The 21,047-nt window shown below is 36.3% G+C and overlaps 1 protein-coding gene across 6 annotated transcripts in view; it reads left to right on the top strand.

The window, feature by feature from the left end:
- CD55 (CD55 molecule (Cromer blood group)) overlaps positions 1 to 21,047 on the top strand; it is a 94,338-nt gene that overhangs the window by 45,749 nt on the left and 27,542 nt on the right. For 4 of the 6 annotated variants that reach the window (XM_067032787.1, XM_067032804.1, XM_067032798.1 and 1 more), the window contains exon 9: positions 15,766 to 15,868. In XM_067032787.1, coding sequence (XP_066888888.1) covers positions 15,766 to 15,868 — 103 coding nt within the window. The remainder of the gene's footprint in view (positions 1 to 15,765; positions 15,869 to 21,047) is intronic. The other 2 variants (XM_067032810.1, XM_067032816.1) reach the window with 1 other exon arrangement.

Below are 21,047 nucleotides of genomic sequence, written 5' to 3'. Positions count from 1 at the left end.
GGTGCATGTGTCTTTTTGAATTATGGTTTTCTATGGGTATATGCCTAGAAGTGGGATTGCTGGGTCATATGGTAATTCTATTTTTAGTTTTTCAAGGAACCTCTATACTGATCTCCATAGTGGCTGTATCAATTTACATTCCCACCAACAGTGCAAGAGGGTTCCCTTTTCTCCACACCCTCTCCAGCATTTGTTGTTTCTAGATTTTCTGATGATGCCCGCTCTAACTGGTGTGAGGTGATACCTCATTATAGTTTTGATTTACACTTCTCTAAAAATTAGTGATGTTGAACAGCTTTTCATGTGCTTCTTGACCATCTGTATGTCCCCTTTGGAGAAATGTCTATTTAGGTCTTCTGCCCATTTTTGGATTGGGTTGTTTGTTTTTTTAATACTGAGCTGCATGAGCTGTTTATATATTTTGGAGATCAATCCTTTGTCCGTTGATTCATTTGCAAACATTTTTCCCATTCTGAGGGTTGTCTTTTCATCTTGTTTGTAGTTTCCTTTGCTTTGCAAAAGCTTTTAACTTTTAACTGGGTCCCATTTGTGTATTTTTGTTTTTATTTCCATTACTCTAGGAGGTGGATCAAAAAAGATCTTGCTGTGATTTATGTCAAAGAGTCTTCTTCCTATGTTTTCCTCTAAGAGTTTTATAGTGTCTGGTCCCACATTTAGGTCTCTAATCCATTTTGAGTTTATTCTTGTGTATGGTGTTAGGGAGCATTCTAATTTCATTCTTTTACATGTAGCTGTCCAGTTTTCCCAGCACCACTAACTGAAGAGACTGTCTTTTCTCCATTGTGTGTCCTTGTCTCCTTTGTCATAGATTAGTTGACCATATGTGCCTGGGTTTATCTCTGGGCTTTCTATCTTGTTGCATTGATCTATATTTCTGTTTTTGTTCCAGTACCATATTGTCTTGATTACTGTAGCTTTGTAGTATAGTCTGAAGTCAGGGAGTCTGATTCCTCCAGCTCCATTTTTTTCCCTCAAGACTGCTTTGGCTATTTGGGGTCTTTTGTGACTCCAGACAAATTTTAAGATTTTTTTGTTCTAGTTCTGTAAAGAAATGCCATTGGTAATTTGATAGGGATTGCATTGAATCTGTAGATTGCTTTGGGTAGTATAGTCATTTTGACAGTATGGATTCTTCCAATCCAAGAACATGGAATATCACTCCATCTGTTGGTATCATCTTTAATGTCTTTCAACCATGTTTTATAGTTTTCTGCATACAGGTCTTTTGTCTCCCTAGGTAGGTTTATTCCTAGGTATTTTATTCTTTTCATTGCAATGGTAAATGGTAGTGTTTCCTTAATTTCTCTTTCAGATTTTTCATCATTAGTGTATAGGAATGCAAGAGATTTCTGTGCATTAATTTTGTATCCTGCCACTTTACCAAATTCATTGATTAGCTCTAGTAGTTTTCTGGTGGCATCTTTAGGATTCTCTATGTATAGTATCATGTCATCTGCAAACAGTGACAATTTTACTTCTTCTTTTCCAATTTGTATTCATTTTATTTCTTTTTCTTCTCTGATTGCCATGGCTAAGACTTCCAAAACTATGTTGAATAAGATTGGCAAGAGTGGACATCCTTGTCTTGTTCCTGATCCTCAAGGAAATGCTTTCAGTTTTCACCATTGAGAATGATGTTTGTTGTGGGTTTGTCGTATATGGCCTTTATTGTGTTGAGGTAGGTTCCCTCTATGCCCACTTTGTGGAGAGTTTTTATCATAAATGGGTGTTGAATTTGGTCAAAAGCTTTTTCTGCATCTATTGCGGTGATCATATGGTTTTTCTTCTTCAGTTTGTCAATATTGTGTATCATATTGATTGATTTGCATATATTGTAGAATCCTTGCATTCCTGGGATAAATCCCACTTGATCATGGTGTACGATCCTTTTAATGTGTTGTTGCATTCTGTTTGCTAGTATTTTGTTGAGGATTTTTGCATCTATATTCATCAGTGATATTGGTCTGTAATTTTCTTTTTTTGTAGTATCTTTTTCTGGTTTTGGTATCAGGGTGATGGTGGCCTCATAGAATGAGTTTGGGAGTTTTCCTTCCTCTACAATTTTTTGGAAGAGTTTGAGAAAGATAGGTGTTAGCTCTTCTCTAAATGTTGGATAGAATTCACCTGTGAAGCCATCTGGTCCTGGGCTTTTGTTGGTTGGAAGATTTTTAATCACAGTTTCAATTTCAGTGTTTGTGATTGGTTTGTTCATATTTTCTATTTCTTCCTGGTTCAGTCGTGGAAGGTTATACCTTTCTAAGAATTTGTCTATTTCTTGCAGGTTGTCCATTTTACTGGCATATAGTTGTTTGTAGTAATCTCTTTTAATACTTTGTATTTCTGCAGTGTCAGTTGTGATTTCTCCTTTTTCATTTCCAATTTTATTGATTTGAGTCCTCTCCTTGTTTTTCTTGATGAGTCTGGTTAAATGGTTTATCAGTTTTGCTTATCTCCTCAAAGAATCAGCTTTTAGTTCTATTGGTCTTTGCTAATGTTTTCTTTGTTTCTATTTCATTTATTTCTGCTCTGATCTTTATGATTTCTCTCCTTCTGCTAACTTTGGCTTTTTTTGTTGTTGTTGTTCTTTCTCTATTTCCCTTAGGTGTAAAGTGAGATTGTTTATTTGAGATTTTTCTGGTTTCTTGAGGTAGGCTTGTCTAGCTATAAACTTCCCTCTTAGAACTGCTTTTGCTGCATCCCATAGGTTTCTGGATCATCATGGTTTCATTGTCATTTTTCTCTAGGTATTTTTTGATTTCTTCAGTGATCTCTTGGTTATTTAGTAACGTAGTGTTGTGCTCCACGTGTTTGTGTTTTTTTACATTTTTCCTCCTGTAATTCATTTCTAATCTCATAGCTTTGTGATGAGAAAAGATGCTTGATATGATTTCAATTTTCTTAAATTCACTGAAGCTTTATTTGTGACCCAGGATGTGATCTATCCTAGAGAATGTTCTGCGCGCACTTGAGAAGAAAGTGCAATCTGTGGTATTTGGATGGAATGGCCTATAAATATCAATTAAATCTATCTGGTCTATTGTGTCCTTTAAAGCTTGTGTTTCCTTATTAATTTTCTGTTTAGATGATCTGTCCATTGGTGTAAGTGAGGTGTTAAAGTCCCCCACTATTATTGTGTTACTGTCGATATCCTCTTTTACAGCTGTTAGCAGTTGCCTTATGTATTGAGGTGCTCCTATGTTAGGTGCCTATATATTTATAATTGTTCTATCTTCTTCTTGGCTTGATCCCTTGATCATTATGTTGTGCCTTTTCTTGTCTATTGTAACATTCTTTATTTTGAAGTCTATTTTATCTGATATGACTATTGCTACTCCAGCTTTCTTTTGATTCCATTTGCATGGAATATCTTTTTCCATCCCCACACTTTCAGTCTGAATGTGTCCCTAGGTCTGAAGGGGGTCTCTTGTAGACAGCATATATATGGGTCTTGTTCTTGTATCCATTCAGCAAGCCTGTGTCTTTTGGTTGGAGCATTTAATCCATTCAGGTTTAAGGTAATTATCAACATGTATGTTCCTATTACCACTTTCTTGATTGTTTTGTGTTTGTTTTTTTAGGTCCTTTTCTTCTCTTGTGTTTCCCACTTAGAGAAGTTCCTTTAGCATTTGTTGTAGAGCTGGTTTGGTGGTGCTGAATTCTCTTAGCTTTTGCTTCTCTGTAAAGCTTTTGATTTCTCCGTGGAATCTGATTGAGATCATTGCCATGAGATCATTGCTGGGTAGAGTAATCTTGGTTGTAGGTTCTTCCCTTTCATCACTTTAAGTATATCATGCCGCTCACTTCTGGCTTGTAGAGTTTCTGCTGAGGAATCAGCTGTTAACATTATGGGAGTTCTCTTGTATGTTATTTGTCATTTTTCCCTTGCTTCTTTCAATCATTTTTCTTTGTCTTTAATTTTTGCCAATTTAATTACTATGCGTCTCAGTGTGTTTCTCCTTGGGTTTATCCTGTATGGGACTCTCTTTGCTTCCTGGACTTGGGTGGGTATTTCCTTTCCCATGTTAGGGAAGTTTTCCACTATAATCTGTTCAAATATTTTCTAGAGTCCTTTCTCTCTCTCTTCTCCTTCTGGGACCTCTATAATGCAAACGTTGTTGCACTTAATGTAGTCCCAGAGGTCTCTTAGGCTGTCTTCATTTCTTTTCATTCTTTTTTCTTTATTCTGTTCTGCAGCTGTGAATTCCACCATTTTGTTTTCCAGGACACTTATCCATTCTTCTGCTTCAGTTATTGGGCTATTGATTCCTTCTAGTGTATTTTTCATTTCAGTTATTGTGTGGTTCATCTCTGTTTGTTTGTTCTTTAATTCTTCTAGATCTTTGGTAAACATTTCTTGCATCTTCTCGATATTTGCCTCCATTCTTTTTCTCAGGTCCTGGATCATCTTCACTATCATTATTTTGAATTCTTTTTCTGGAAGATTGGAAGGGTTTTTTTTTGGAAGGTTGCCTATCCACTTCATTTAGTTGTTTTTCTGGGGTTTTTATCTTGTTCCTTCATCTGGTACATAGCCCTCTGCCTTTCATATTGTCTATCTTTCTTTGAATATGGTTTTTGTTCCACAGGCTGCAGGATCGTAGTTCTTCTTGCTGTCTGCCCTCTGGTGGATGAGGCTATCTAAGAGGCTTGTGCACATTTCCTGATGGGAGGGACTGGTGGTGGGTAGAGCTGGCTGTTGCTTTGGTAGGCAGAGCTCAGTAAAACTTTAATCCATTTGTCTGCTGATGGGTGGGGCTGGGTTCCCTCCCTGTTTGTTGTTTGGCCTGAGGTGACCCAACACTGGAACCTACCTGGGGTATTTGGTGGGGCTAATGGCAGACTCTGGGAGGGCTCACGTCAAGGAGTTCTTCCCAGAACTTCTGCTGCCAGTGTCCTTGTCCTCATAGTGACACACAGCCACCCCACACCTCTGCAGGAGACCCTCCAACACTAGCAGGTAGGTCTGGTTCAATCTCCTATGGGGTCACTGCTCCTTCCCCTGGGTCCCGATGAGCATACTACTTTGTGTGTGCTCTCCAAGAGTGGAGTCTCTGTTTCCCCCAGTCCTGTCAAAGTCCTGCAATCAAATCCTGCTAACCTTCAAAGTCTGATTCACTAGGAATTCCTTCTGCCATTGCCAGACCCCTAGATTGGGAAGCCTGACGTGGGGCTCAGAACCTTCACTCCAGTGGGTGAACTTCTATAGTATAAGTGTTCTCCAGTTTGTGAGTCACCCACCCAGCAGTTATGGGATTTGATTTTATTGTGATTGCACTCCTCCTACAATCTCATTTGGCTTCTCCTTTGTCTTTGGATGTGGGGTATCTTTTTTGGTGAGTTCTGGTGTCTTCTTGTCATTGATTGTTCAGCAGTTAGTTGTGATTATGGTGTTCTTGTAAGAGGGAATGAGAGCAGGTCCTTCTACTCTGCCATCTTGAACAACTCTCCCTAATTTCTTATTGTTTTCAAATTTTTACAGTCATCTTAGTTTATAACTTAGTTTACAGTTATAAATGTTTGTATAATATATATAGTAAATATCTATAAAGTTATATGTAACTTAGTTTATAGTTATCTTTAGATAAGTACTTAGTAACTTTTAATACAAATTAAAATAGAGATTCTATTATTTAAGGGACTATTTTGCCTTTAAATTTCAGAATTATCTAAAAACCCACATACCAGTCTAGGTAAAGTGAAATCTTCCAATCAAAACCTGTAAACTGGAATTATTTCATTTCTTGAGAAGCACAGACAGCCATAGTGCTTCATCATCAAAGTCAGGAATCTCTTTTTTGGTGTTTTGGGAATCTCCCATTCCTCAGGGTGGATTTGATTTTGCTGGGAATAAAAGATATACAACTGTTGGAAGGAGTGATGCTTTTTAAGAAAAAGGATACAAAACTGTGAATTCAAATGTAGTTACTACCAACTTGGAAAGGGTCATACAAGGAAAGACCCCTGAGCATTAGCTTAATTGATGAAAATAGTCCATAAACAATCTATAATAAGAATTGGAAAGTGTTTTATTTGAGCCAAACTGAGGACTATAGCCTGGAAGACAGCCTCTCAGATAACTGAGGAACTGCTACAAAGAAGCATGGTTTTTAGCAGTTTTGTATCTTGTCAGAACAAAGAACATTAAACAAGTCAGGGATGCATTCCTTCAAGGTTTCAAAAACAAAAAACAGAAACAAAAAACACAACAGATCAGCATGTACACACAACAAGTCAATACGGCCTTGGCACCTGGAAAGGGAGTCTTATCATTGAAGGAGTATTTGCCTTGGTGTCCCAGCAAAAAAGGCATTTAACCTTTAACATGGACATTATTTCTGGTCAATGTGCCCTTTTCCTAATAATTAAAGCAGATTACAATACATGTTTGATAGGCCACAACCTGGCTGTTTTAGTTGGCATAAAATTCAAGTTAACTCATGTATAATCCAGAATGTCTTCCCCATACCTCAATATGTGAAAATATCTTTTATCAGCTTCAAGCATAAATCCTCCTCTGGTCACTCCCCATCTCCATTCATGTTGGCTTTCACAAAGGGTAGGGAGGAAATGACCCTTAAACAGTGACTATACTTTTTTTCCACAGAAAAGAAAGAACTGTATATATTCAGAACAAGTTTAGGTAAGCAGATAAAAGGTCATCTTTCTGCTTGCCTGCTTGACACAGGTTCAAGAATGAAGCACACATTCAGAAGAAAAAATACACACAGCTTTCCTTTTACACAGCTCCCCTGAGCTTCCACTTCTGCTAACCAGATCTTCACCTGCGTTTCTTTCTCACTCTCCAGATGGTGGCAGTTTCTTGTGGTGAGGAACAGCCTTCTACTAAAGATAGGAGTTCACCAGAGCTTCAGCTCTGTACTCCTAGTCTACCTGTAGTGCTAGAAAACTTTGTCTCCTAAAGCTATAGGTCTCACAAAGGAACAAACTTCTTGCCCTGAAGTAGATAATTCTAACCTAATCAGCTCTCAAACACAGAAATATCTATTCCTAAAAGACAGACATTGAACACTCTTTCTCTTATCCTGATGCTAGCAGATCTCTTTCACTTTGTTGGGGAGAAAGAAATTTTTCTCCATCCTTCTACTTTTTTCTGGCTGGTCTAAGAATTAAATTGACATGAGACAGATTAACAGGAGAAAATCACACAAAAGTTTAGTAGTATATATACCTGGGAGAGACCCAGGAAAACTGAGTAACTCACTAAAATGCCTGACCCTCATCTTAAATACCATCTTCAGCTCAAGATCAAAGAGGAGGTTGGGGTAGGGGTTTGGGGCTTCAAGGCGGAAGTGGGGAGGGAAGGCAATTTAGTGGGGATGGAAAAGCAAATGTTTGGTAAACAAATGTTTGCCTAGCCAGGCAAAGATAATGGGACACAGAGGAATTTTAACAAACAGACATTGCTAGGTTCCTCCCTGTCTATCATGCCTAGTACATACCATAGTTATCTGTGGTGATAGCTCCCTTGCTGGAACAGGTCCTCTATCTACATTCTTTTAAGCAGTTAGGGGGAAGGTCAAAATTCTTCCTGAGACTTTTGGGCCTTAAAAACAATCAGCCTAGATTAATCTTTATGCCAATGAGACAATTCAGGGTGGTGAACTTTGCTCCCCTAGGACTTCATTAAGTAAAGCAATAAATTAATTAACAATTACATGCTGAATCCATCTATACTGTGGTACCTTACAAGTAAAATGGGCAGAAGCTACAAAAATACAATCTCTCAGTGCTTCTGCTTTTCCACAGCATGGTATCCATAGATTTTCTCAGCAGATACCTCATTTAAGGTGGTTCAGAAGAGTTTACAGTGAAAAGGTAGAGAAAGGCAGGTTCTTTTAAAAGCATTCCTACTGGGTTTTGTCCTCTACTTCACAATACCAATTGTTATTTTTTAATGGAAACAAGACAAGGACTTTTAAAAATCTGTGTTTGAATAAAGAATCTAAAGCTACAGTCTCCCAGGCGTTCCCTAAGTCACAAAAGCCTGGCTCAAGAATTAATGATTCAAGGGATGTGAACATATAGTGACAAAAATAACAGTTGGGCCAGGAGAATTAATGCTAAACCCCCCACCAAATGGAAGATGTTAACTACTTTATGACCATGAGCAAGTAGTCCCCAGACGTACTAGAGCCTGAAGATTGATAATGTTAATGCCTGTGACACTATTCTGTCACTTCACCATTAGCCAAACACAGAATTGTGCACAAGCTAATCACACACCTTCTGACTCCCTTCCCTCAGCTTGCCTTTAAAAATACTTTCTTAAAACAATTCGGGAGTTTGAGGTTTTGAGCTGCCCAGACTCCTGGCCTGGCACTTTGCAATAAATGCTTCACTTCCCTTCACCACAACCTGGTGTCAGTATATTGGCTTTACTGCATACAGGCAAGAGGACACCTAGATTGGTTCTGTAACATAAGGACTTTCCTATGGTTCCACAAAAAAGAAGTAGAAATGGGATACTCTATAGCAGTGCTACTTATCAGCATGCTCTGCTGCCTGTAAAAGTAACTCCCAGTTTCTACCCTCTTTTATCTCTACAGAAGTTCAAAGTTGTGGCCACTATCAAGATTTTAAATTCATTTTAAAAGAGAAAGAAAACAATGATTATTATCCAAATATTGGCATGGGTAGTCAATATTTTATTTGTTCTAGTCCAATAATATCATCTTATAAATTATGATTAAAATAAATTAGCAAAAACTACAATCCACTTAAGTATCTTTTTAGTTGGTAATAGATCTTGGTAATTTAGCATATTTGTGAATTAGGTACCATCTTAAAAATGACGAAGCTTACAGTCTTTTAAATTATCACACACACATATTTTAAACATTTTCCTGACCAAGTTTTAAACATGTATGTATCTTCCAACAGAAGTTTTAAAATTATATATTTTTGTCCACTATACTGTCCACTTGTCCACTGGAAAAATAGACACATAGATCTTAAGAAGCAAGCAAGATTAGTGCATTTTTAAGAATATATCATGATTATTTCTTTCACCAATAGCTTTCACTTTTCATAATTTTAAATATTTTGTTGTATATGTGTATTTCTATTGAATTAATCTTTCATTTTAATAACATATTTTTCTCATAAGGAGAAAGAAATTCTTAACATTGCTTTTGTGCATTTAAGCTAAGTCTCATAAGAATTCATTTCAGATGCTTAACTATTCTCATTACAAATTTGTATCAAAGTGAATAGAAAAAGCATGAATGACTTCTGAACTGCTTTTGCACCTCTAGCATTATTATAGCCTGCCCACCAACGTATGACTCTTTGAGGTTTCATTATTTATATATTCCATCACTTTATTTTCTTATTTTTTTAAATGTCTATTTGATGTGTAGAAGTGAATACAAGTTTATTGAGAAATGATTTGAAGAGATTCACTTGATTTAAATCTTGTATTAGATCATTCCAAGATAATTAAATTTATTGTCTTTTAGTGGCAAATTCAAAAATCTGGAAATTTTCTCAAATTTTGGCTAATAAGTTCCAGACATTTTTCTTAGCATTACACTGGTATTATCTGTCCAGATTTTAGTGAATTTTCAAATAAATGTTTATAATGGAAACCATATTTATCAAGAAATAAATATAAAATTTTATGTTAATTTAGCTGTTATGTTAATTCTAATTCTACCAAATTATTAAATTATAAGGAATTTTACATTTGAAGTAATTAAATAAAATACAAATTATATTTATTTCAAATAAAATTTAGGAATAGACTTTGTTCTATGAGGTATCTTAATATATGATTAAGGTATCATATATTATGGTGTGGAAAATGTGGTTTATTAAATTAATAATGCTGGAACAATGGTCGACTGGTTGAAACAATAATTGCTTTGTAATTTTTCCTAAGATTTATATTCTCATTTTAGTAGAATATGTGCTGTGATAAGTGTTCCATAAACCTGGGTAGCAATGATAAGATCACATCAATAATTTTTTTGAAACTGTATTAAATATTTTACCTGAAAATGCTTCATTATTTTTTCTATTTAATCATAGTGTTAAAATTATGATGGTTTATTTTAACTTGTTTCATTTATTTATCCACACACTGAAATAAATTATTTTTTCAGAAATTCTGTTATTTCAAATATTTTAAGGTAGAATTTATTTAATATGTGTTTTTAATTTTTCTTTTTGATGATCACAACTTTTCTTTGAGCATGAGTTTTAGCAGAGCATTTTAGTCCCGTTTTGATGAAATATATGAGTATTTCATTTTTAAAGACAAAACTTTTGAGTGACATTTTCTCTCAGTTCTTTTCCTCCAAAGAGCCTTCACACAAGATGCTAGTTTTATTCTGTAGATTTCAGTCTTAATGACTGTCCTGTATTGGTTTTATATAATTTCAAATCCACTTATTTATAACTTAAGTGGAGTTGTTTTAATCCACTTGTTTATGACAAATACAAAAAAAAAAAGTCGTTTTTAGAAGTAAAGTTGTTTTGTTATAAGCATGAGGTCAGGATGTCATCATCCCTTCTGTTGTTGTTGATAAGCACTTGCAGGTCAGATGTTGAGGGGCCCCTCTGGGGGCTTAAGAAGAACGTGTGGGGAAGCAACTATGACGAGGGTACATTTAGACTGAAGATATAGAGATTTTGTGAGGAGTGTCCTAAACATTGCGTCAGGACAAAGCTACCCTTTGCTGATCTAGCTCTCTGAAGATCTTGAGACATTTGCTTCTGCTGCGACCAGGCTACTTTTGGTGGGCAGTGGTAGTAAACCATGCAACCGTTTCAGGGAGAGAAAGGACATCTGTTCCTGCCCGGAGAGGCGCTTAGGCAGTGGCTCAAGCCGGGTGACAGGTCCCAGTGAAAACCCTGGGAGTTTAGGGAGCCGGCCAACACTGGCGCGTCGGTTCCCTAGCAACAAGGGACTTTTATTTTTGCGCTGGCCTCTGGACGTCGGTTCTCGGTTAGAAACCAAAACTCTCGAACTAAATTTGGACTTTATTCCTCTCATCTCCCTTTGCCTGGAACAATAGTGTGATGAATTTATCATTGGTTTGGAGTATGTTATTTCTTGATTGACTTATTATTGTATGCTACTGGTTTGTGAAATTCCCGCAGTGAACCTGTGTTAAACTATTGGCAAAAAAAACCGATCTCAGTCTCTGAGCATAATTTGCCTCTCACCCAGACAAAACAGAGACCTTTTATGATCTGCCTGCCTGCCCCTCTGTTCTACCCACACCTTTCACTTCTCTCTGTCTCTTAATTTATGCTGCATCAAAAGCACACTTTCACATTCCCCACGCACTGTTCCATACAATTTATCATTCTTTGTTATTGTAATTGTATGTTTTGCTTAATTTTATGTCTTATCACTCACTGTAAACTCCTTGAAAGCAGGAACCATATTTATCCTACTGAGCATTGCATTTCCACCCCTTTCAATGTACTGGTCCATTAAAGGTGCTTAATATATATTTATTTAAGAAAAATAAGCAAATAATGACAAAATGAACATATATATATATTTGTGATGTGATATTTATCCTGCTTTATTGTTGACTGAAAATGATAGTGTTATGGTTGAAATTATTAGTCTATTTAAATTCTTACGGTGGTAAGAATATTTTATAAGCTAGTTTTGTGAGTTATAAACAGTTATAGATTCTGAATTCTACTGCTGGTTTTCTGATAATTGTTTCTTGCTTTATTTTTAGGGTTATCATGCTTCTTTTACAATTTTTTCCTCAGATTTCGTCTCTTCCTCTGCTAGTGTTAATCTAGAGGGCATAATCAATCAAACAATTGATGAGGATTCAAATGAAGTGCTCACAGAGCTATTAAAGAAGAAATTTTTGTTTCTTCCTAGCTTTTATAAATATTCTACTTTAGAAGATGAGATAGTTCTCATTAAAAATGTCACTGAGATGCATTTAACCTTTATAAATTACATTTAAAGGAACACAACATAATACGAATGTTCAAAGCCCATTTGCAACTTCTGTGGAGGTTGTATCTCAAACTCTCTCTCCTTTTATCACATAGTGGCAAGTAATCCTCCAGCTTTACAGCAGATTTCCTATAGATGTCCTAGTATACCCATTAGTTTTATATTTAATAAAAAACCAAATAGAATCACTTGCTAATATTTTCTTTTTACACATAATGCTTGTATATTTACAAAATTATCAGACAGTGACAAAGTATTCTGTAAGGCAGTGGTCCCAACTTTTTTGGCACCAGGGACCAGTTTTGTGGAAGACAATTTTTCCACAGACTGGGGGCGGGGGAGAGATATGGTTCAGGCAGTAATGCGAACAATGGGGAGTGGCGAGTGGCAGATGAAGCTTCACTCACTCACCCACCACTCACCTCCTGCTCTGCAGCCCGGTTTCTAACAGGCTGAGGACCCGTAGACAGGTAGAGGTCCATGGCCTGGGAGCTGGGGACCCCCCTGCTGTAAGGTACTCCGTAATTCCATAAGTTGGCTGTTTATTAAACTCACCGTGTCAGAAATACTGATGCCTTGTTATAGATCCAGATAACTTGAATTAGATTTTCCAGTGGTGAGGAACAGAATCTGAATTTGTAAAAGATCACAGGTGACTCTTACACATAGCCAAGTATGAGAACCACTGTTTTAGACATAAGTATTAATATATGTACAGAATGAGTAGCTAGATGTTTAAGTGTCTTCTGTTAAAGTCCGAAATATTCTGGTACATACACCAGGGGTCCATCTACCCCAGTCTCTGGGTACAAGATGCTGAATTACAGTACATTAGTATTTATGAAGTTACTATAATTGAGTTTGAAACCAAATTTATTTAATTTATATTTTTCTAGATCATTTCCCTTATGAGTTTCCTATTTCTTTAGTTTTTGCAGAATTCTTTCTCGCCAAACTTTTGCAATTCTGTTTTTAACCTGGATACTCCTAGCTAAGTGGCATAGAAGAAAATATCATCGTAAGCAATTCAATAAACCACAATCAAAATTTGAATAAAATGTCACTTTAATTGAAATAGGCTATTTTCTAAAATCTTACATTTTACTAGTTTGCTTAAAATCTTAATGAAATAATAAATAAAAATAGCATTTTTCAATCATATAGTTTTTAGTATTTAAAAACCCAAGAAGAAATTACATCAGAAATTTACATATAACACCAATGCTTTACAATTATTGGGTTTTATTTTTCCTGCCTTCTTATAATAAAAGAAGCTTAATAGGTGATTTTGATTGTTTTAGTTGTGGTTTTGTTAAGACCCACTTTTGGTAGGTTACAGAAATCAACTCAATGAAACTTAAAAACAATTGAGCTCATGTGTGTGAGGGGATATTGTAAGGATTAGGGGTCACACGGACCCCATTGACAATCATATAGCTGTCTTCAAACAGTGGGATCTGGTACAGGAAAAGCAGCCAGAGCTCTCTCTCCAACTCTCCTGTGTGCTTGCTTTTTTTTTTTTTTTTTTTTTCCGTCTTTCTTAGCACAGATCCTCCTGCTACTTTGCCCATATATGGCAGCAGACACGACAACCAACAGTTCCCAGGTTTGGTATTTGTTTTCAGGAGACACACCCAGACTGAAGGTGGAATCTCTTCGATCCAACCAAATTTTAGGGAACAGATGCAGGCACTGGTCAGTCAAGGGCCAATCAACCCTTAGGTCGTTCTCTTTGGCCAGAGACATGAGGTCGCGATGCAACAATATTTCATCACAACATCCAACCTGGTGACTTTGTGGATCAGCTATGTCAGTTTCCAGGGAAGAGGATTGCTGGGCAGAAAATGTAATAGGTGCCATTTCCAAAGCCAACTTAATGCACGTGGATAAAGGGTATTTTTTTTTTTTTAAGTTTCAGGTACTATTTCATTATTTAACGCACACATTGATGCTGAACTCACTTTTAGACATAAAACTTTAACCATGTTACTTTTACTTTCAGAATAGTCAATGATTTGAAGAAGATTTCTCTCCATCTGTTTGCTCCTAGATTCTCCACAATCTTTTGTTGACAAATATGCCTACTATGCTATTCTCGGGTAATTTCATATCTCCTAGTGGCAGAAAAAGATGGCAACATTGTTACTACTCCCAGTGCAATGGCTCTTTAGAACCTGTTTATACTGATATAGATCTTCTTATCCCTGTGTTTCCCTAATATCATTTATTCATTGTTAACTATATCATTACTCATTACATTGGTTATCCATTGTACTATCCATGATGTAGACTTAAAACCTAAAAGTTGAGAGTTATGTTTTATTTGTCAGGAATTTTTAAGACTTCAAGCCTGGGAGGCAGCATCTCAAGTAACCCTGAGAGAACTGCTCCAAGGACACGAGCAGGGGGAACCAGGTTATATAGTTTTGCAATTATATAGTTTTGCAACAAAGAGCAGGTAGTGAAGAACATCAAAAGATTATTGTAAATTAAAGAAAACCAGATATCCCAAGTTAAGGAATTTAGCGCTTTTCTATGTATGGGAAGATGCAAGAGTCTGGGCTCACCAAAATCGTTCCTTTGATATGCACCTCAGCTATATGGGGCCAGTATCCTGTATTTTCACATCCTGAGTTTCCTCAGGGCTCACCGTAGGAAGTGGCTGCAGTCTGATGGCTGCTAGATGGCAGGTATTCTTTCCTTCCTAAGTTTCCTGCTCACATTGGAGGGCTGCAATTGCTGATGACTGTGACATCCTTTATTTACTGATATGGCAGGAAATATTCCATTTCTCAATGAACACTGGCTTTCAATGACTCTCCAAGGTCATCAACCTTATAATATTGGCTTCATTGATGATAACTACAAATTCAAGTGTTATCCAGCCAGGAAAAATGTAAATAATACTTCATTTCCTTGTTGTGCTATATTTAGTATTTGGAATTTATTATATGTCTTAGCCTTGGACTTTTTACACCATAATCACTGCATTCTTAGAATGGGACTTTTTAAAAGTGGACTGCATCCCTGCCTTCCATCAGCTGGAGTAGGGGAAGTGAAAAAGCAGCCTATTCCTATAAGAATGCCTATTTCTTCTCCAGAATGGCCTAAGACTGTCCAAGGGTAGCACAATATCTCTATGTGAGTTGGATGCAAGAGAGAGAATTGAGAAGAAGATCTCACTGGCTTTGTGGAGTAATAATCTAGAAAGTTCTGAGGGAGGGATGGAAGTGGCCACCCCTGAATAATGCCTTACACATGGACCAGTGGAGGAAGTGGGTGACTGTTCTGGATGCCATAAAGGGAGGAATAGAGGATAAAGGACATTGGCTACCACTCTCACCATCCTCAGGTGCCATATTCCAGAGGTTCCAGAGGTGGCACCACAGTTGGAACAAATAGGTGACAGCCGTCACAGGGTCCCATACACATTCATAAGCCACAGGGTTGGTGGTAGTTGGTAGCCCAGAACTCTAAACTGGAAATATATAAATAATCTCCAGTAGATCTAATACAAAAAATAACACAGGCTTAGCTTCTTCAATGCAGTGTTATCGAAAAAAAATAGTTACATAAAAACTATACCAAAAATAATTGGATCTATTCCCAACCCCAAATGAGATGATATTTACAGATAGGGCCTTTGGGAGGTAATAAGGTTGAGATGAGGTCATGAAGGCAGGACCCTCATGTGTGATTAGTATCCTTACAATATGAAATCCCAGAGAGCATGAACCTCTCTCTCTCTCTCTCTTTCTGTTTCCCTCTCTCCCTCTTTACTGTATGAGGACACAGTGAGAAGGTGGCCATCTACAAGCCAGGAAAAGGGCCCTCACCAAAAACTGACCATGCTGGTTGGCACTCTGACTTGGGCTTCTACCTTCTAGAAAGGTAAGAAAATTAATTTCTGTTGTTTAAGCAACTCAGTCTATGGCATTTGTTATGGCAGCTCAAGCTAATACAACGGCTAAGTATAGTATTTACTTAGTTTATAAATGACTAGATAAGTATACTTTAAGTATATTTTAATAACACATTTTATATATTAATTTTTAAACTGAAAAGTACAGTTGACCCTTAAACAACATGAGTTTGAATTGTGTGGATCCACTTTTGTGTGTGTTTTTTTTCACAAAATACATACTATCATGCTACACGATCTGCAGTTGTTTGAATCCTTGGGTGCAGAACCTCAGATCCGGAGGGTTGGCTGTAAAGTTATATGAGGATTTTCAAGTGCATGGAGGAGCCCCAAGTTGTTCAAGGGTCAACTGTATGTTGAGATCATTATCATTAGCAGTGTTACTTTGTGCAAGGTATTTAACCTCTCTGTTCCCTCATCTAGAAATCTTATAGTAGAACCTCACAGGATTTTCATGAGTATTAAATTTGTCAATATTTGTAGACTGCTTAAAATAGTGCCTGGGACATAATAAGCTATAACTATATCAAAATAAATATAAGTAAATAAAAATAAAGCACATTTCTAAAGTTATTTATATGTATGTTACTTGATTAAATGTTATCTTATTTTTTATTTTTAAAAATTTTTATTGGTGTATAATTGCTTTACAATGGTTTGTTAGTTTCTGCTTTATAACAAAGTGAATCAGTTATACATATACATATATCCCCATATCTCTTCCCTCTTGTGTCTCCCTCCCTCCTACCCTCCCTATCCCACCCCTCTAGGTGGTCACAAAGCACTGAGCTGATCTCCCTGTGCCATGCGGCTGCTTCCCACTAGCTATCCACCCTACTAAATGTTATCTTTTTACTGCAGAAAACAGTTTAGGCCTAATGCCTCCAATGCTTTTCTCCTTTGGCCTTTTCATGACTATTAATTACTGGATTGCTGCTAATTAATATGTTGTTTTTCTTTATGTTGTAATTCAGCAATGACACAGAGGCCTTTAACTGTAGATTTCCTTCTTCCTCATCTTTCTTAAAGGTTAGAAAGCATTTATACTAGGACAGAAAAACATTTTTATTAATAATTTAGGTTTTTCTACACAGCTATGTGTATGTATTTTATTTCTCCTCTCATCAAGGTGTACTATTTCTTTATCCAATGATGCTATAACACCATTTAATAAGTCGGTACTTTTACTTGGAAGGCAACATTTTCAAATAGAGAAAATATTTTAAGACTTGCTCGTCTGAGTACTAATTTCTTGATCCTATCTAAATAATGGTTGTCTTTGCAAACACAGTGGCTGCAATGCATGTACTTAACATTTTCATCTCTTCTACAGAGGGTTTTGCTGTAGTTTTATTGCTGTAGTTTCAGAGATAACACATTTAAAATATTAGGAACGTTATCTTGTTTTTTAATTTTTTTTGAATTTTAGAGGTTCCTCCCAATTTACATATACATTTAGTCCTCTTTTTAATACTAATACTATGGAAATTCCATCATATTCAAGATACATTATTGCCTTTCTATTAAAGAAATAGGCACATAAACTGATCTTGATCAACTTTCCTTTGGTCATATTCCGAATACATCAGGGTTATCTTCAATATACTCATTTCACTTCTCAGGAAATATGCAGATCCGGAAACTAATCTGTTTCTAAAAGACTAGAGCCCCTATTTAGAAATCATGAATTTCACTTGGATACCCCATTCCTCACCTTCTAATTCAGGGAAGAAAAAACAATCATCTTCAGTGGTAGAATTCCATCAAATGCTTGTGCAAAGTGGAAGTTATGGTTATTCTTTTTGCCCAAAGAATAAAAGGGAAAGAGATAACTAACTCTGAAACTGGGCAAGTAGAGGCTGGCGTTGCAGAGGACTGTTCTTACCCACAGGTTCCTAATCACTGCCAGGAGTGAGCTTTGGGGAACTAGAACATAACACTGGATATTTATCCACCAGGGGGTGACAGTGTCCTTCTACTAAGCAAAGTATCTGGGGAGGTCAGAGGTTAGTCTACAGAGCTCCAGAGCTCCACTGCTGTCCACTCACACTGCAAAAACAAAACCTCTGTTCTGGGCCCTCACTTTGCCCAAAGAAACCTGTTGCCTGCCTTTAATCAGACTAGGGCTCAAATCAGGTGAACTATCCCACCAGAAATGCAGAACTTAGGAATTTAATAACCCATCCTCAAGTTCGAAGGCTTGTAGACTTCATCATGTCATTAAAAAAAAAAAAAAAAAAATCCAACTGGATCCAACCTCAGTAACAAACAGCAACAGGGAGCGATGGAAGCAGACAGCTTTCCCTCTGAGCCCCAGATGGAGGTTGATCTTACCTGTGTCAGCATACACCCCACCTCAGCTTAATCATTCAAACCTCAAACAGTTGTTAACTTAAAAGAGACATAGACTCTTAATTCTATTCTTGAATAAGGAATTCAACAAAACTCTGGATTTTACTTTACCTTTTGAATAATGGGAATAAACAAAATTTCAAAGCTCTTCCCTAAAAATAAGACTCACAAGTACCTATATCTTTGATAAAACAGATACATGAATTTGAATATTATAACCAGGGCTAACATTATTAAAATAACCAATCAGAAGCCCATACTTTCAGGGGATATGTTACAAACCATAGGATGACTTTTATATAATATGGTTCTGAGAGTCTTTGTAGGAGAGATGATGGGAAATACATTTTAATCAGGTTGGCTTACAGTTAAGCAGCCAGTCCAGGCTTTCCCCTACTGAAAGTCCCACTCAGAGAAAAAGACCTTTCATTAAGTTTAGGTAATTTGTGATAGGACAATATGCCTCACTGCTCCCAAGAAAACAGAATTATTTACTGTAGTGTGGGGGGGAAACCCAACGTAAATCAAGACAAAAGAACTATTCATTGTAGAAAAATTATTGAGACAAAAAGCACTGTGTTGTCTTTAGGTTTTAGGAAAACTAGGAATAATCTAGACTTGTAATTTCTGATAAATTCGTAATTTATCTTTTTTGATGCCTCAGAAAGAGGAACAAGTGAAATTATTTATCTTCATCATCAGAAGTACAGGAATTATACTGAATTTGAGAGTTATTGTAATTTTCACAAGTCATTGTTTTATATCTTTATATAATTATTTCAAACAAGATTTTTCAGATTATCATATTGTATAGCTAATGCTTATGTTCTTTTCCATATGCACTTATTAGAGGATGATGTCCTTTTTGCCTTTTGAAGAGGAAAGTGAATTTTGTCAGTTATGATTGTGTCTCCATCTAGTGGTGGAAATATATTTCAAGTACTTGGACAATAAGGAAACATCTTATCCTTATTTCCTATATTTCCACACTGTGAGACATCTGCAGTGCTCAATAAATAGGAATTACTGTGGTTGTTATTGGGTACATATCATTAGGGTCTCCACAATTTCTCTTGCTGTTATAAGGGAGGAAATACTATTTTCTGCTGAGTGATATCTTTATTTAAATTTTACTTTCTTCCGTTCAAATAGTAGCATCAAGTTTTTGAAATATTAGCAAGGTGTTTTCCTAAAAAATGTAAAATTCTAATCTAAAAACATATAGTAAAGATGCTGGTACTTCTTATTTATGTGATGAAGTCAATTAGCTATATGGCCATTGTATCAACTCTGCCTCGTCCTAACCTTTAGAGCTAAGGTTTGTTATTAACACTGTCCTTAAAAATAAAAAGTTCAAGGTATAAAATTTAAATACTTTTGTAATGACTCTCCCTCATTTACCAACTGAATCTTTCTGAGCCTTCATTTCTTTACCCATAACAATGTAAATAAACACTTGACAAACCTACAGTACTTCCTGCATTTACACACATGTTCTCAACCCTTCCTACAACTTTGCCAGGGGGGTAGGAAAGGTGTTTATGACTCTGTCTTATGATGAAGAAAATGTGGTGCAAAGAGATCTTATAACCTATCCAACCTCAATAAACTGGTAATGGCAGAGATGGAAATTTGTGGTAGATTTCCAGATTCAAAATTCAGTACTTTTTACAAGACCTCTCCCCACTTGACAATTATAATGATTAAGTGAAATCATATTCATACAAATGCTTAAGCCCAATAGGAACATAAGTTATTGTAAAATTACATAATAAAGAGAATGATGAGGTCCCTGAATGTAAGAAGGTTATGGGCAGATAAGATAGAAAAATACTTCATAAAAGTATATATGTCAAGTTGAATTGAACTGACCATTAAAATTTAAAAATCTCCAGAAATTTGAGAAGCTTTTAATACATACAACTTATACAAATATATATTTTTCTACCACCCCACTCTTTTCCTATAACCATCTTCTTAAAATACTGTTGGGTGGATTACTGGTAGGTTAAGATTTCTGCCATAAATTAGAAGAGTGACTAGGAGAAGATGCTATATAGTTCAGTAGACATTTTTTTATAATAGAAAAAAAGAAAGAAAGAACAAAAGAGACAGAGAGAAAGAAAGAAAGAAAACGAAAGAAAGAAAAGAAGAGAAAAAGAAAAGGAAACAAGCTAAGTGTTGATTGTATATATAAGGCACTGTATGTAAGAAGTGTGCATGTGGGGACTGGAGGCTGGCTGTAGAGAAGAGTAAGGTCAGGTTCTTTCTCTTGGAAAAGTTCTTGTTTCCTTCCTCCTATACTTCCCTTTCACATTTCACTCTATTCCCATCAAGGGAATTGTGACTTATATACAAGTATGTGACAATAGAAATGGAGGAGAGAGATAAAAGCTGAGTCACATCTTCTTCTGTTCCCATCAAGTTTCATGGGAACAGCTAGTCAGAACAACTAGTCTCCAAATTCACTTGAAGGTCCTTGTACTTAGTGGTACCTTAGGAACCTGCTGTATGTGGTTGTAGAAAAGTAGATTCTGAGTACATACTCCACGTAGAAGGGTAACTGAATTGCAACCTCAATTTCTCTTAACTTCTGCCTCCTGGCCCCCTCCTTCCCACCCTTTGCTCCTTTTAGAGATAATGAGATGCAAAACCCAAAGATCTAATCTCAAGCTCAGTCTTTCTTGTCAGCCATTTCTGAAAACAGAGGGGACTGGAATTACTTGTGGCCCTAATAATCCAACCAGGCATACTCAAAGCTAATCACAGATTTTTATTTTAGGACTAAAACTGAGT

This window comes from Kogia breviceps, chromosome 1 (assembly GCF_026419965.1).
Source record: "Kogia breviceps isolate mKogBre1 chromosome 1, mKogBre1 haplotype 1, whole genome shotgun sequence".
In the NCBI taxonomy this organism is placed as follows: domain Eukaryota; kingdom Metazoa; phylum Chordata; class Mammalia; order Artiodactyla; family Physeteridae; genus Kogia; species Kogia breviceps.
Note: the sequence above shows the minus strand (reverse complement) of the source record. Positions and strands in the feature narration are given on the sequence as shown.